The following is a 17,825-nucleotide window of genomic DNA, read 5'->3' as shown; positions in this document are numbered from 1 at the left end:
GACCAACACACAGACAGATACAGACAGACCAACACACAGACAGATACAGAGACAGACCAACACACAGACAGATACACAGACAGACCAACACACAGACAGATATACAGACAGACCAACACACAGACAGACAAACACACAGACAGATACACAGACAGACCAACACACAGACAGATATACAGACAGAGCAACACACAGACAGACCAACACACAGACAGATAAACAGACAGACCAACACACAGACAGATAAACAGACAGACCAACACACAGACAGATACACAGACAGACCAACACACAGACAGATACACAGACAGACCAACACACAGATAAAAGGAAGAGAAGACTCTTTACTAGTTTTATTGAATGACATATTAGTTTTATTGAATGACACCAGAAAGTCACACAGACGTGGCGATGACTCATGACATGGACAGTAAATATGATTCATCTATGGGACAACAGAGGTATAGATGGCACTGTCCAATATGGCCGCTGTCAGGTAAACAACATCTGGGATTATAGTCAAGATGAAAAGTTATAAAAGCTATAGGTCAAGCATGTGTGTCGCTGTGTGAGAGAGGTATCTGTGGTAGCGCAGTGTGGCGATAGTGGGCTTTGAGGTTGATATATACAGTATTGGTGTGTGTGTGTGTGTGTGTTTATGTATGTATGTATGCGTGCGTGCGTGTGTGTGTGTGTGTGTGTTTATGTATGTATGTATGCGTGCGTGCGTGCGTGTGTGTGCGCGTGTGCGTGTGTGTGTGTGTCTGTGCGCGTATGCGTGCGTGTGCGTGTGTGTGTGTGCGTGTGTGTGTGCGTGTGTGTGCGTGTGTGTGTGTGTTTATGTATGTGTGTGTGTGTGTGTGTGTGTGTGTGTGTGTGTGTGTGTGTGTGTGTGTGTAAGTCTGTCTTTGGTCCGTCGGATGTTGTTAAGCTTCTTTGTTTCTCACTGGCTCATCTCAGCTTCCTTCTCAGGGTTGAAGCGTCACCTAGCCAGGCGGCTGGCTGTGGGCGGGGCAGCGCGCGGGGCTGTGGGCGGGGCTGTGGGCGGGGCAGCGCGCGGGCGGGGCAGCGAGCAGAGGCAGCAGGGGTGGGCATGGCTAGACGCCCCTGGACGGTCCTCGGGTTCTTACCTCGCTGCAGGGTGGGTGTGCAGGACGCCGTAGGGGGCGGGGCGGCGGACATGAACTCTGGCCCGGTGGGCGTGGTCGGCAGCGCTGGTCCCCTGGCGCCCGCCGGTTGAGCCCCTTGAGCTGCCGCGCTGCACCGTCAAGACCTTGCTCATGTCCTGACCTGTTCCCGGCTGACTGGGATGACTCAGCTGAATCGTCTGGATTGATTGGCTCATCTGGTTGACCTGGGCACCGGGGCACGTCCTTTGGCACTCGACAATCGTCAGGAAGTTGTTGTTGTTGCCGTGGCAGCCGCCGTACCAGAAGTGGGAGCACCTGGAGGCGGTGACGTCGTAGAAGTATCGGCCCGTCCAGCCACTGCAGGAGCCGGCCGCCTTGGGCAGAGAACAGGTGGTTCTGGGAACTACAAAGAAACAGGAAGACATGTCACACTTCTCTCCTTTACTCCTTCTCTCCGCTACTGTCTTTCTATCGAGCAGAGATAATACCCCTCTCCCTTCCTCACCGCACCTATTCTCTCTTCCCTTCACCCTCCTCCGGTTCCCTTCTCCCTCCTCCCCTCGTTCCCTTCTCCCGCTCCCCTCCCACTCCTCTCATTCGCTCCCCCCCTCCTACCATTCCCTCATCCCCCTCCCCTGTCCTACCGTTGTATGGTGGGTTGGGGCAGCCCTCTCCATTGGGACCTGCGGCTACGAACATACGGTCGAAACAGCACCCGTAGGTGGTCAGGCGACACTGGATACTGTTCTCAGCTGGAGGAGGAGCCTGGGAGGAGGAGAGAGGAAGAGAGTGAGACAGTAAGAGCCAGTGAGAGAGAGAGAGAGAGAGAGAGAGAGAGAGAGAGAGAGAGAGAGAGAGAGAGAGAGAGAGAGAGAGAGAGAGAGAGAGAGAGAGAGAGAGAGAGAGAGAGAGAGAGAGAGAGAGAGAGATAGAGAGAGAGAGAGAGAGAGAGAGAGAGAGAGATACCCCTATCAGATCACAGCAAAATCACAGTCTACTTGAACAGAGCAATACTCAAATGTATTTATTTATTTATTTATTTTACCTTTATTTAACCAGGTAGGCTAGTTGAGAACACCTTTATTTAACCAGGTAGGCCAGTTGAGAACACCTTTATTTAACCAGGTAGGCTAGTTGAGAACACCTTTATTTAACCAGGTAGGCTAGTTGAGAACACCTTTATTTAACCAGGTAGGCTAGTTGAGAACACCTTTATTTAACCAGGTAGGCTAGTTGAGAACACCTTTATTTAACCAGGTAGGCTAGTTGAGAACACCTTTATTTAACCAGGTAGGCTAGTTGAGAACACCTTTATTTAACCAGGTAGGCTAGTTGAGAACACCTTTATTTAACCAGGTAGGCAAGTTGAGAACACCTTTATTTAACCAGGTAGGCAAGTTGAGAACACCTTTATTTAACCAGGTAGGCTAGTTGAGAACACCTTTATTTAACCAGGTAGGCTAGTTGAGAACACCTTTATTTAACCAGGTAGGCTAGTTGAGAACACCTTTATTTAACCAGGTAGGCTAGTTGAGAACACCTTTATTTAACCAGGTAGGCTAGTTGAGAACACCTTTATTTAACCAGGTAGGCTAGTTGAGAACACCTTTATTTAACCAGGTAGGCTAGTTGAGAACACCTTTATTTAACCAGGTAGGCTAGTTGAGAACACCTTTATTTAACCAGGTAGGCTAGTTGAGAACACCTTTATTTAACCAGGTAGGCTAGTTGAGAACACCTTTATTTAACCAGGTAGGCTAGTTGAGAACACCTTTATTTAACCAGGTAGGCTAGTTGAGAACACCTTTATTTAACCAGGTAGGCTAGTTGAGAACACCTTTATTTAACCAGGTAGGCTAGTTGAGAACACCTTTATTTAACCAGGTAGGCTAGTTGAGAACACCTTTATTTAACCAGGTAGGCTAGTTGAGAACACCTTTATTTAACCAGGTAGGCAAGTTGAGAACACCTTTATTTAACCAGGTAGGCTAGTTGAGAACACCTTTATTTAACCAGGTAGGCTAGTTGAGAACACCTTTATTTAACCAGGTAGGCAAGTTGAGAACACCTTTATTTAACCAGGTAGGCTAGTTGAGAACACCTTTATTTAACCAGGTAGGCTAGTTGAGAACACCTTTATTTAACCAGGTAGGCTAGTTGAGAACACCTTTATTTAACCAGGTAGGCTAGTTGAGAACACCTTTATTTAACCAGGTAGGCTAGTTGAGAACACCTTTATTTAACCAGGTAGGCTAGTTGAGAACACCTTTATTTAACCAGGTAGGCTAGTTGAGAACACCTTTATTTAACCAGGTAGGCAAGTTGAGAACAAGTTCTCATTTACAATTGCGACCTGGCCAAGATAAAGCAAAGCAGTTCGACAGATACAACGACACAGAGTTACACATGGAGTAAAACAAACATACAGTCAATAATACAGTATAAACAAGTCTATATACAATGTGAGCAAATGAGGTGAGAAGGGAGGTAAAGGCAAAAAAGGCCATGGTGGCAAAGTAAATACAATATAGCAAGTAAAACACTGGAATGGTAGTTTTGCAATGGAAGAATGTGCAAAGTAGAAATAAAAATAATGGGGTGCAAAGGAGCAAAATAAATAAATAAATAAAAATTAAATACAGTTGGGAAAGAGGTAGTTGTTTGGGCAAAATTATAGGTGGGCTATGTACAGGTGCAGTAATCTGTGAGCTGCTCTGACAGTTGGTGCTTAAAGCTAGTGAGGGAGATAAGTGTTTCCAGTTTCAGAGATTTTTGTAGTTCGTTCCAGTCATTGGCAGCAGAGAACTGGAAGGAGAGGCGGCCAAAGAAAGAATTGGTTTTGGGGGTGACTAGAGAGATATACCTGCTGGAGCGTGTGCTACAGGTGGGAGATGCTATGGTGACCAGCGAGCTGAGATAAGGGGCGACTTTACCTAGCAGGGTCTTGTAGATGACATGGAGCCAGTGGGTTTGGCGACGAGTATGAAGCGAGGGCCAGCCAACGAGAGCGTACAGGTCGCAATGGCGGGTAGTATATGGGGCTTTGGTGATCAAACGGATTGCACTGTGATAGACTGCATCCAATTTGTTGAGTAGGGTATTGGAGGCTATTTTGTAAATGACATCGCCAAAGTCGAGGATTGGTAGGATGGTCAGTTTTACAAGGGTATGTTTGGCAGCATGAGTGAAGGATGCTTTGTTGCGAAATAGGAAGCCAATTCTAGATTTAACTTTGGATTGGAGATGTTTGATATGGGTCTGGAAGGAGAGTTTACAGTCTAACCAGACACCTAAGTATTTGTAGTTGTCCACGTATTCTAAGTCAGAGCCGTCCAGAGTAGTGATGTTGGACAGGCGGGTAGGTGCAGGTAGCGATCGGTTGAAGAGCATGCATTTAGTTTTACTTGTATTTAAGAGCAATTGGAGGCCACGGAAGGAGAGTTATATGGCATTGAAGCTTGCCTGGAGGGTTGTTAACACAGTGTCCAAAGAAGGGCCGGAAGTATACAGAATGGTCATGAGGCATCAAAGCCAAAGGAACTGAATAATATTAAGAAATGCTATAGATGGAAGGAAAGTAGTGTGGATACATACCAAAAAACAATTAGGCAACAACACATTCAATCCCTTTCAGACAACTTCCTGGACAAAACATTTCACTGTAATAGTGAAGGTGTAAACTTGGTAGTAGAAAACCTAAACCGTATATTTGACCTCTCAGCTTCCCTAATCAATCTAGAAATGTCAAGCAAATGAACAACAATGACAAATGGTTTGATGAAGAATGCGAGAACCTAAGAAAGAAATTGAGAAACCTATCCAACCAAAAACAGAGACCCAGAAAACATGAGCCTACACTATGGTGAATCACTAAAACAATACAGAAATATACAATATTTCTGAAAAAGAAGGAACAGCACATCAGAAATCAGCTCAATGTAACTGAAGAATCCATAGAATAGAACCACTTCTGGGACAATTGAAACACACTAAACTAGAGGTCAACTAGAGGTCAACTGAATATGATTTTTTTAGTGGCGATACCGATAATCGGAGGACCAAAAAAAGCCAATACTATATTACATCGGACGATTTTTATATGTACAGTTGAAGTCGGAAGATTACATATGCTTGGGTTGGAGTCATTAAAACTCGTTTTTCAACCACTCTACAAATGTCTTGACAAGTCGGTTAGGACATCTACTTTGTGCATGAAAAATCCTACAATGTGATTTTCTGGATTTTTTTGCTCATTTTGTCTGTCATAGTTGAAGTGTACCTATGATGAAAATTACAGGCCTCTCTCATCTTTTTAAGTGGGAGAACTTGCACAATTTGTGGCTGACAAAATAATTTTTTTACCCACTGTACTTCTGTGTATTGATCTTCCTGTCTGGGTTGGCGCCCCCCCTTGGGTTGTGCCATGGCGGAGATCTTTGTGGGCTATACTCGGCCTTGTCTCAGGATGGTAAGTTGGTGGTTGAAGATATCCCTCTAGTGGACCCCTCCTGTCTCAGCCTCCAGTATTTATGCTGCAGTAGTTTATGTGTCGGGGGGCTAGGGTCAGTTTGTTATATCTGGAGTACTTCTCCTGTCCTATCCGGTGTCCTGTGTGAATTTAAGTATGCTCTCTCTAATTCTCTCTTTCTCTCTTTCTTTCTCTCTCTCGGAGGACCTGAGCCCTAGGACCATGCCTCAGGACTACCTGGCATGATGACTCCTTGCTGTCCCCAGTCCACCTGGCCGTGCTGCTGCTCCAGTTTCAACTGTTCTGCCTGCGGCAATGGAACCCTGACCTGTTCACCGGACGTGCTACCTGTCCCAGACCTGCTGTTTTCAACTCTCTAGAGACAGCAGGAGCGGGAAGAGATACTCTTAATGATCGGCTATGAAAAGCCAACTGACATTTACTCCTGTGGTGCTGACCTGTTGCACCCTCTACAACCACTGTGATTATTATTATTTGACCATGCTGGTCATCTATGAACATTTGAACATCTTGGCCATGTTCTGTTATAATCTCCACCCGGCACAGCCAGAAGAGTACTGGCCACTCCTCATAGCCTGGTTCATCTCTACGTTTCTTCCTAGGTTCTGACCTTTCTAGGGAGTTTTTCCTAGCCACCGTGCTTCTACACCTGCATTGCTTGCTGTTTGGGATTTTAGGCTGGGTTTCTGTACAGCACTTTGAGATATCAGCTGATGTAAGAAGGGCTTTATAAATACATTTGATTTGATATTGATTTTAAGAAAGGCATTGATGTTTATGGTTAGGTGCATTCGTGCAACGATTGTGCTTTTTTTTGCGAGTGCGCTTTTGTTAAATCATCCCCCGTTTGGCGTTTGGCGAAGTAGGCTGTGCTTTGATGATACAACGCAGGACAAGTTAGTTAACCTAGTAATATCATAAACCATGTGTAGTTAACTAGTGATTATGTTAAGATTGATTGTTTTTTTATAAGATAAGTTTAATGCTAGCTGGCAACTTACCTTGGATATGGAAAGAGGGGGAACATAAGGTTTTGATAGAGAGAGAGAGAGAGAGAGAGAGAGAGACAAACAAGGTTTTGATATAGAGAGAGCGAGAGAGAGAGACATAAGGTTTTGATAGAGAGAGAGAGAGAGAGAGAGAGAGAGAGAGAGAGAGAGAGAGAGAGAGAGAGAGGGACATACGGTTTTGATAGAGAGAGAGCGAGAGAAAGAGAGGGGGACATGAGGTTTTGATAGAGAGAGAGAGGGACATACGGTTTTGAGAGAGAGAGAGAGAGAGAGAGAGAGAGAGAGAGAGAGAGAGACATGAGGTTTTGATAGAGAGGAGTTATAGGATTGAGAGGGGCTCAGGGAGGAGGTTATAGGATAGAGAGGGGCTCAGAGAGGAGGTTATATGATAGAGAGGGGCTCAGAGAGGAGGTTATAGGATAGAGAGGGGCTCAGAGAGGAGGTTATAGGATAGAGAGGGGCTCAGAGAGGAGGTTATATGATAGAGAGGGGCTCAGAGAGGTTATAGGATAGAGAGGGGCTCAGAGAGGAGGTTATAGGATAGAGAGGGGCTCAGAGAGCAGGTTATAGGATAGAGAGGGGCTCAGAGAGGAGGTTATAGGATAGAGGAAGTACAGGTCCTTACTTGAGGAACATATTCCAGACAGTCTTCCCTGTTGGGCCTCTGTGATACAGTCACACCATCCCTGCAACATCCATACCTGGGGGATTTAGTCAGACAGACAAACAGAGAGGGATGGATTTAGTCAGACAGACAGAGAGGGGGGGGGATTTAGTCAGACAGACAGACAGACAGACAGACAGACAGAGAGGGAGGGATTTAGTCAGACAGACAAACAGAGAGGGATGAATTTAGTCAGACAGACAGACAAACAGACAGAGAGAGTGAGGGGGGATTTAGTCAGACAGTCAGAGAGGGAGAGATTTAGTCAGACAGTCAGAGAGGGAGGGAGGGATTTAGGCAGACAGACAGAGGGGGGGGGGGGGGGGGGGGGGGGGGGGTATTTAGTCAGACAGAGAGGGATTTAGTCAGACAGAGAGGGGTTTAGTAAGACAGAGAGGGATTTAGTCAGACAGACAGAGGGGGAGGGATTTAGTCAGACAGACAGACATAGAGGGAGGGATTTAGTCCGGCAGACAAAGGGGGGGGGATTTAGTCAGACAGAGGGGGATTTAGTCAGACAGACAGAGCGGGGGGGATTTTGTCAGACAGAGAGGGGGGGGGGGGTAATTAGTCATACAGAGAGGGATTTTGCCAGACAGACAGAGAGGGAGGGATTTTGTCAGACAGTCAGGGAGGGAGGGATTTAGTCAGACAGTCAGAGAGGGAGGGATTTAGTCAGACAGTCAGAGAGGGAGGGAGGGAGTTTGACAGACAGAGAGGGGGGGATTTAGTCAGACAGACAGACAGAGAGGGAGGGATTTAGTCAGACAGACAAATAGAGAGGAATGGATTTAGTCAGACAGACAGAGAGGGGGGATTTAGTCAGACAGACAGGGAGGGAGGGAGGGATTTAGTCAGACAGACAGAGAGAGGGGGGGGGGGGGGTTAGTCAGACAGTCAGAGAGGGAGGGATTTAGTCAGACAGTCAGAGAGGGAGGGGGGGATTTAGTCAGACAGACAGAGGGGGGGGGGGGGATTTAGGCAGACAGAGATGGATTTAGTCAGACAGACAGAGAGGGAGGGATTTAGTCAGACAGACAGACAGAGATGGTGGGATTTAGTCAGACAGACAAAGGGGGGGGATTTAATCAGACAGAGGGGGATTTAGTCAGACGGAGAGGGATTTAGTCAGACAGACAGAGCGGGAGGGATTTAGTCAGACAGACAGAGAGGGGGGAATTAGTCATACAGAGAGGGATTTAGTCAGACAGACAGAGAGGGGGGGATTTAGTCAGACAGTCAGAGAGGGGGGATTTAGTCAGACAATCAGAGAGGGAGGGATTTAGTCAGACAGAGAGGGAGGGATTTAGTCAGACAGACAGAGAGGGAGGGATTTAGTCAGACAGACAGAGAGGGAGGGATTTAGTCAGACAGACAGAGAGTCTGGGATTTAGTCAGACAGACAGAGGGGGATGGATGTAGTCAGACAGAGAGGGATTTAGTCAGACAGATAGGGATTTAGTCAGACAGAGAGGGATTTAGTCAGACAGAGAGGGATTTAGTCAGACAGAGAGGGATTTAGTCAGACAGACAGAGAGGGAGGGATTTAGTCAGACAGACAGAGAGGGGGGATTTAGTCAGACAGACAGAGAGGGAGGGATTTAGTCAGAGGAGACAGAGAGGGAGGTATTTAGTCAGAGAGAGAGGGAGGGATTTAGTCAGACAGACAGAGAGGGGGGGATTTAGTCATACAGTCAGAGAGGGGGGATTTAGTCAGACAGACAGAGAGGGAGGGATATAGTCAGACAGTCAAAGAGGGAGGGATTTAGTCAGACAGTCAGAGAGGGAGGGATTTAGTCAGACAGTCAGAGAGGGAGGGATTTAGTCAGACAGTCAGAGAGGGAGGGATTTAGTCAGTCAGCGAGGGAGGGATTTAGTCAGACAGACAGAGAGGGGGGATTTAGTCAGACAGACAGACAGACAGACAGAGAGAGAGACAGAGAGAGAGAGGGAGGGAGAGTTTGAGCAGAGAACTGTGCCCACGCCCATGTTGACCAAAATGTATGTAGGCTGGTACGGTAGACCCCATTCTAGACCCCAGAGCTGTGTGTGTGCGTGTGTGTGGTCTACCTGGTGGTTGTGCAGAAAGCCTGCTCGGGGCGTGGAGCCCAGCGGGACACCTGTGGGCAGCCTAGACCCCCTGCCCCCCCAGCTGCCGTTGCGCCATCTGGGCAGCAGCCGTAGTAGGACTGGCTACAGTGTTGGGCCGGCCCGAAGCCGTGAGGGTGGTACACTGTGCTGGTCTGGGGGTCAACACTGTCTGGTCTGTGGACTGACAGAAACATTGGATTACATGGGGACCTTGGTGAGAGTGGGAGAAGGGAGAACGGTCAATAGAAGGAGAACTGCTGTCAGGGAGTACAGCTCACACAGGGGTCAGGGGTCAGGGGTCAGGGGTTAGGGGTCAGGGTAGAACACACCAATGGAAGGAGAGCTGCTGTCAGAGAATACAGCTCACACAGGGATCAGGGGTCAGGGTAGAACACACCAATGGAAGGAGAGCTGCTGTCAGAGAATACAGCTCACACAGGGATCAGAGGTCAGGGGTCAGGGTAGAACACACCAATGGAAGGAGAGCTGCTGTCAGAGAATACAGCTCACACAGGGGTCAGGGGTCAGGGTAGAACACACCAATGGAAGGAGAGCTGCTGTCAGAGAATACAGCTCACACAGGGATCAGGGGTCAGGGGTCAGGGTAGAACACACCAATGGAAGGAGAGCTGCTGTCAGAGAATACAGCTCACACAGGGATCAGAGGTCAGGGGTCAGGGTAGAACACACCAATGGAAGGAGAGCTGCTGTCAGAGAATACAGCTCACACAGGGGTCAGGGGTTAAGGGTTAGGGGTCAGGGTAGAACACGTCAATGGAAGGAGAGCTGCTGTCAGAAAGTACAGCTCACACAGGGATCAGAGGTCAGGGGCCAGGGGTCAGGGTAGAACACATCAATAGAAGGAGAGCTGCTGTCAGAGAGTACCGCTCACACAGGGGTCAGGGGTTAGGGGTTAGGGGTCAGGGTAGAACACATCAATGGAAGGAGAGCTGCTGTCAGAGAATACAGCTCACACAGGGGTCAGGGGTTAAGGGTTAGGGGTCAGGGTAGAACATGTCAATGGAAGGAGAGCTGCTGTCAGAAAGTACAGCTCACACAGGGATCAGAGGTCAGGGGCCAGGGGTCAGGGTAGAACACATCAATAGGAGAGCTGCTGTCAGGGAGTACAGCTCACACAGGGGTCAGGGGTTAGGGGTTAAGGTAGAACACATCAATGGAAGGAGAGCTGCTGTCAGAGAATACAGCTCACACAGGGGTCAGAGGTCAGGGGCCAGGGGTCAGGGTTGAACATGTCAATGGAAGGAGAGCTGCTGTCAGAGTTAAACATCAGTCTTGTCAGAGAGTACAGCTCACATAGAGGTCAGGGGGCAGAGGTCAGGGCAGAAAGAGACTGGATTACAGTAATGACTACTGTTAGTAGAACCACAGTGAGAGAACACACAGCATGAACAAACTATCAACAGCACAGCAACATGATGACAGATCACACAGAGAACTAGTCACATAGAGAACACACAGCAGAGAGATATCACACAGTCCAGACCGGCGCTCACTCACACATATTTGAATCAGACCGACAAAGCCCACGGACCCCCGAAAACTTGTCCGTCACAACAGGATAATTAGTGGGGGCAGTGAAAAGATGGACAGATGGTGAGTAGAAGTAGATTAGGACAAGTTGACATGGACAGATAGATGAAAGGACAAGGACAAGTTGACTTGGACAGATAGACAGATGGATGAAAGGACAAGGACAAGTTGACTTGGACAGATAGACAGATGGATGAAAGGACAAGGACAAGTGGACAGAAGGATGAAAGAATGAGTCAGCTACCTGTGGCGTGGTCTGGCATGTAGGGAGTGAAACCATACTGTGTGTTGTCATGTCCTCTGGGATCCTGCATACTGGGGGTCGCTGGACAGAGAGATGGAGACAGGCATAAATATATAGCCAGCTATAGTAGACTGGGGGTCATTGGACAGAGAGATGGAGACACACACACAGAGAGACAGCATGTTTTCACCTTGTGGGTGGTAGCAGGGCTGTGTGTTGCAGGTCTCCAATGTGAGGGGTTTGGGGACATAGTTACAACGTTCCACTGGGTACAGGTTCCTCTCTCTGTCAGAACACATCACCTGGCGCTCACGCAGACCTGACTCACAGCTCTTAGAGCACTGGAGATGGGAGAGGAGGAGAGGAGAGGAGGAGGGGAGGAGAGGAGGAGGGGAGGAGGAGAGGAGATGGGAGAGGAGGGGAGGAGAGGAGGAGGAAAGTAGGAGAGGAGACGGGAGAGTAGGAGAGGAGAGGAGACGGGAGAGGAAGAGAGGAGGAGGGGAGGAGAGGAGGAGGGGAGGAGGAGAGGAGACGGGAGAGGAGGAGAGGAGAGGAGACGGGAGAGGAGGAGAGGAGACGGGAGAGGAGGAGAGGAGAGGAGACGGGAGAGGAGGAGAGGAGAGGAGACGGGAGAGGAGGAGAGGAGAGGAGACGGGAGAGGAGGAGAGGAGGGGAGGAGGAGAGGAGACAGGAGAGGAGGAGGAGAGGAGAGGAGGAGGGGAGGAGGAGAGGAGACAGGAGAGGAGGAGAGGAGGAGGGGAGGAGGAGAGGGGAGGATAAGGGGAGAAGAGGAGGAGAGGTGGAGGAGAGGAGGAGAGGGTAGGAGGAGGAGAGGAGGAGAAGAGGGGAGGAGGAGGATGGGAAGAGGGTAGGAGGGTAGGAAGAGGGGAGGAGGAGGGGAAGAGGGTAGCAGGTTTAGGAGGAGGGCAGGAGGAGGGGAGGAGAGGAGGAGAGGAATGATATGAGTGTTTAAGCATGTGTGTATGTATGTGTGTGTCTGAGCTTGAGTGTGTGTTAACTGTGTGTGTATGTGTTTGTAACGTCTGTCTGTCAGTCTGTGCCACTCACCAGTCCCCAGTCTCCAACGTGCCAGCTGACAGCGAGTAGGCATGCGGGCATGGAGCAGGGCTGGGCGGCTACAGGGCGGAGTGAGGCGGAGCAGGAGGTGTCTGCTAGCTGGACTGATGCTTCTCCTACACACATCACCTCTCTGGACTGATCCCCTGTCCCACATGTTACTGAACACTGCAGAGTAACACACCACAGTTAGACAGAACACCGCAGATTAACACACCACAGTTAAAACTGAACACGGCAGATTAACACACCACAGTTAGACTGAACAATGCAGATTAACACACCACAGTTAAGACTGAACACTGCAGATTAACACACCACAGTTAAGACTGAACATGGCAGATTAACACACCACAGTTAAGACTGAACACTGCAGATTAACACACCACAGTTAAGACTGAACACTGCAGATTAACACACCACAGTTAGACTGAACACTACAGATTAACACACCACAGTTAGACAGAACACTACAGATTAACACACCACAGTTAGACTGAACACTACAGATTAACACACCACAGTTAGACAGAACACTACAGATTAACACACCACAGTTAGACTGAACACTACAGATTAACACACCACAGTTAGACAGAACACTACAGATTAACACACCACAGTTAGACAGAACACTACAGATTAACACACCACAGTTAGACTGAACACTACAGATTAACACACCACAGTTAGACAGAACACTACAGATTAACACACCACAGTTAGACAGAACACGACAGATTAACACACCACAATTAGACTGAACCCGGCAGAGAACCAGTCAGACTGAACCCAGCAGAGAACCAGTCAGACTGAACCCGGCAGAGAACCAGTCAGACTGAACACGGCAGAGAACCAGTCAGACTGAACACGGCAGCGAACCAGTCAGACTGAACACGGCAGAGAACCAGTCAGACTGAACACGGCAGAGAACCAGTCAGACTGAACACGGCAGAGAACCAGTCAGACTGAACACGGCAGAGAACCAGTCAGACTGAACACGGCAGAGAACCAGTCAGACTGAACACGGCAGAGAACCAGTCAGACTGAACCCGGGAGAGAACCAGTCAGACTGAAAAAATGGGACTAGTAGGGTTGGGGTGAATTCCACTTCAATGCTGTCAATTCAGGTAAATTGACTGAATTAAATTGGATTGGATTGGATTGGATTGGATTAGATTGGATTAGATTGGATCAGATTAAATTGGATTGGATTAGATCAGATTAAATTGGATTGGATTAGATTAAATTGGATTAGATTGGATTAAATTAGATTGGATCAGATTAAATTGGATTAGATTAATTGGATTAGATTGGATTAGATTAAATTAGATTGGATTAGATTGGATCAGATTAAATTGGATTAGATTGGATTCAATTGGATTTGAGTCATTAATTATTGTCTGTTCTTTAAATAAATGGATGTGCTATATGTACAGAACATTCAAAGAGAGACATACAAACAATTGACGAATACAATAGTTTAAGGAATTCACTCCAACCATGGTGACAATCTACGTATGACTCTCTCATTAGTCAACCCCCATCGCTCCGCTGCTCAGCTTCAGTACCTACCAAGCTCCAGCCAGAGGCCCTCCAGGAGGCACACCGCTGCATGCTACAGGTCTGCAGGGTGGGCGGGGCTGGAGTGTAGGCTGCACAGACGCCGTCCTCCACCACGCGGGGCCCCGATGCATCATGGGAGACACACTGCACGCTGCGCACCTGGGAACCACCGCCGCACGACACTGAGCATGCGTTCCACTCACCTGTTGTCCAGCTAACAGGATGTAAAGAGAGACAGAGGTTAACGTTTTGATGTTACTTAGCCCTGAGACACGGCTGTAAACTCCTATGGCAGGGAGTCAAACTCAATTCATGGAGGGCCCAGTGTCACCTGGTTGTCTAGGTCTTCATTAATGAGTTAGGACCTCACCTCACCTGGTTGTCTAGGTCTTCATTAATGAGTTAGGAACTTCCTTCACCTGGTTGTCTAGGTCTTCATTAATGAGTTAGGACCTCCTCTCACCTGGTTGTCTAGGTCTTCATTAATGAGTTAGGAACATCCTTCACCTGGTTGTCTAGGTCTTCATTAATGAGTTAGGACCTCCCCTCACCTGGTTGTCTAGGTCTTCATTAATGAGTTAGGAACTCCCATCACCTGGTTGTGTAGTTCTTCATTAATGAGTTAGGACCTCCCCTCACCTGGTTGTCTAGGTCTTCATTAATGAGTTAGGACCTCCTCTCACCTGGTTATCTAGGTCTTCATTTATGAGTTAGGACCTCCTCTCACCTGGTTGTCTAGGTCTTCATTGATGAGTCAGGACCTCCCATCACCTGGTTGTCTCGGTCTTCATTAATGAGTTAGGACCTTCTCTCACCTGGTTGTCTAGGTCTTCATTAATGAGTTAGGACCTCCTCTCACCTGGTTGTCTAGGTCTTCATTAATGAGTTAGGAACTTCCTTCACCTGGTTGTCTAGGTCTTCATTGATGAGTTAGGACCTCCCATCACCTGGTTGTCTCGGTCTTCATTAATGAGTTAGGAACTTCCTTCACCTGGTTGTCTAGGTCTTCATTAATGAGTTGGGAACTTCCTTCACCTGGTTGTCTAGGTCTTCATTAATGAGTTAGGACCTCCTCTCACCTGGTTGTCTAGGTCTTCATTAATGAGTTAGGACCTCCTCTCACCTGGTTGTCTAGGTCTTCATTAATGAGTTAGGTCCTCCTCTCACCTGGTTGTCTAGGTCTTCATTGATGAGTTAGGACCTCCCATCACCTGGTTGTCTCGGTCTTCATTAATGAGTTAGGACCTCCTCTCACCTGGTTGTCTAGGTCTTCATTGATGAGTTAGGACCTCCCATCACCTGGTTGTCTCGGTCTTCATTGATGAGTTAGGACCTCACCTCACCTGGTTGTCTAGGTCTTCATTAATGAGTTAGGAACTTCCTTCACCTGGTTGTCTAGGTCTTCATTAATGAGTTAGGAACTTCCTTCACCTGGTTGTCTAGGTCTTCATTGATGAGTTAGGACCTCCCCTCACCTGGTTGTCTAGGTCTTTATTAATGAGTTAGGACCTCCCCTCACCTGGTTGTCTAGGTCGTCATTAATGAGTTAGGAACTTCCTTCACCTGGTTGTCTAGGTCTTCATTAATGAGTTAGGAACTTCCTTCACCTGGTTGTCTAGGTCTTCATTAATGAGTTAGGAACTTCCTTCACCTGGTTGTCTAGATCTTCATTAATGAGTTAGGACCTCCTCTCACCTGGTTGTCTAGGTCTTCATTAATGAGTTAGGACCTCCTCTCACCTGGTTGTCTAGGTCTTCATTAATGAGTTAGGATCTCCCCTCACCTGGTTGTCTAGGTCTTCATTAATGAGTTAGGAACTCCCATCACCTGGTTGTGTAGTTCTTCATTAATGAGTTAGGACCTCCCCTCACCTGGTTGTCTAGGTCTTCATTAATGAGTTAGGAACTCCCATCACCTGGTTGTGTAGTTCTTCATTAATGAGTTAGGACCTCCCCTCACCTGGTTGTCTAGGTCTTCATTAATGAGTTAGGACCTCCTCTCACCTGGTTGTCTAGGTCTTCATTAATGAGTTAGGACCTCACCTCACCTGCTTGTCTAGGTCTTCATTAATGAGTTAGGACCTCCTCTCACCTGGTTGTCTAGGTCTTCATTAATGAGTTAGGAACTTCCTTCACCTGGTTGTCTAGGTCTTCATTAATGAGTTAGGAACTTCCTTCACCTGGTTGTCTAGGTCTTCATTGATGAGTTAGGACCTCCCCTCACCTGGTTGTCTAGGTCTTTATTAATGAGTTAGGACCTCCCCTCACCTGGTTGTCTAGGTCGTCATTGGACACAAATGGAAAGGATTAAACTACCAGCAGGCACTCGGCCTTCCAGGAAGTGAGTTTGACAGCCCTGTCCAATGGCGTGTCTCTGAGTGTACAAACATGTCTGAGGGTTAGAAGCTATTCTATTCCTGGTCAGACTCAGTACTGTAGCCACAAACCTCTCCACCTGCAGCTACCCACACTACAGCCCCAGGCCCCCTCCACCCACAGCTACCCACACCACAGCCCCAGGCCCCCTCCACCCATAGCTACCCACACCACAACCCCAGGCCCCCTCCACCCACAGCTACCCACACCACAACCCCAGGCCCCCTCCACCCATAGATACCCACACCACAACCCCAGGCCCCTCCACCTGCAGCTACCAACACCACAACCCCAGGCCCCTTCCACCCATAGCTACCCACACCACAACCCCAGGCCCCCTCCACCCGCAGCTATCCACACCACAGTCATAAGCTGATGCTACAAACCTCAAAGCAAGCAACTAATCAGGAGGGCTATTCCAGGTTACTACCCCTCACTGGTTAGGCTAGACTTTAACACACTAAAGTCAACAGGCAGTGCTGAATACACATAAAACAGACAGTTAGCTGACAGAGGTTTCCTGTGATCATATACATACACATAGCAACACATAGCAACATAGTGCCCCTAGACACTGGTACTCTACTGAGTTAATACTAATATATACACACTACTGCTCTACTGAGTTAATACTGATATATACACACTAGTACTCTACTGAGTTAATACTGATATATAAACACTAGTACTCTACTGGTGTCTATACTGATATATACACACTAGTACTCTACTGGTGTCTATACTGATATATACACACTAGTACTCTACTGGGGTAAATACTGATATATACACACTAGTACTCTACTGGGGTAAATACTGATATATACACACTAGTACTCTACTGGGGTAAATACTGATATATACACACTAGTACTCTACTGGGGTAAATACTGATATATACACACTAGTACTCTACTGGGGGTCAATACTGATATTTACACACTAGTGCTCTACTGGGGTCTATACTGATATATACACACTAGTACTCTACTGGGGTAAATACTGATATATACACACTAGTACTCTGCTGAGTTAATACTGATATATACACACTAGTACTCTACTGAGTTAATACTGATATATACACACTAGTACTCTCCTGGGGTTAATACTGATATATACACACTAGTACTCTACTGAGTTAATACTGATATATACACACTAGTACTCTACTGGGGTTAATACTGATATTTACACACTAGTGCTCTACTGGGGTCTATATTGATATATACACACTAGTACTCTACTGGGGTAAATACTGATATATACACACTCGCACTCTACTGGGGTTAATACTGATATATACACACAAGTACTCTACTGAGTTAATACTGATATATACACACTAGTACTCTACTGAGTTAATACTGATATATACACACTAGTACTCTCCTGAGTTAATACTGATATATACACACTAGTACTCTACTGGGGTCTTTACTGATATATACACACTAGTACTCTACTGGTGTCTATACTGATATATACACACTAGTACTCTACTGGTGTCTATACCGATATATACACACTAGTACTCTACTGGGGTTAATACTGATATATACACACTAGTACTCTACTGGTGTCTATACTGATATATACACACTAGTACTCTACTGGGGTTAATACTG

At 47.3% G+C, this 17,825-nt stretch overlaps 1 protein-coding gene across 2 annotated transcripts in view; it reads right to left on the bottom strand.

The window, feature by feature from the left end:
* Window positions 1-351: 351 nt before the first annotated feature.
* The window catches only part of LOC109904620 (papilin), a 61,105-nt gene continuing 43,631 nt past the window's right edge, over window positions 352-17,825 (bottom strand). For both annotated transcript variants that reach the window (XM_031787661.1, XM_031787662.1), the window contains 8 exons: window positions 13,832-14,036; window positions 12,248-12,424; window positions 11,370-11,520; window positions 11,180-11,260; window positions 9,364-9,565; window positions 7,255-7,330; window positions 1,775-1,895; window positions 352-1,533 (listed from right to left, as the gene is read on the bottom strand). In XM_031787661.1, coding sequence (XP_031643521.1) covers window positions 1,127-1,533; window positions 1,775-1,895; window positions 7,255-7,330; window positions 9,364-9,565; window positions 11,180-11,260; window positions 11,370-11,520; window positions 12,248-12,424; window positions 13,832-14,036 — 1,420 coding nt within the window. In that variant the 3' untranslated portion in view covers window positions 352-1,126. The remainder of the gene's footprint in view (window positions 1,534-1,774; window positions 1,896-7,254; window positions 7,331-9,363; window positions 9,566-11,179; window positions 11,261-11,369; window positions 11,521-12,247; window positions 12,425-13,831; window positions 14,037-17,825) is intronic.

This window comes from Oncorhynchus kisutch, linkage group LG14 (assembly GCF_002021735.2).
Source record: "Oncorhynchus kisutch isolate 150728-3 linkage group LG14, Okis_V2, whole genome shotgun sequence".
Lineage (NCBI taxonomy): Eukaryota > Metazoa > Chordata > Actinopteri > Salmoniformes > Salmonidae > Oncorhynchus > Oncorhynchus kisutch.
Note: the sequence above shows the minus strand (reverse complement) of the source record. Positions and strands in the feature narration are given on the sequence as shown.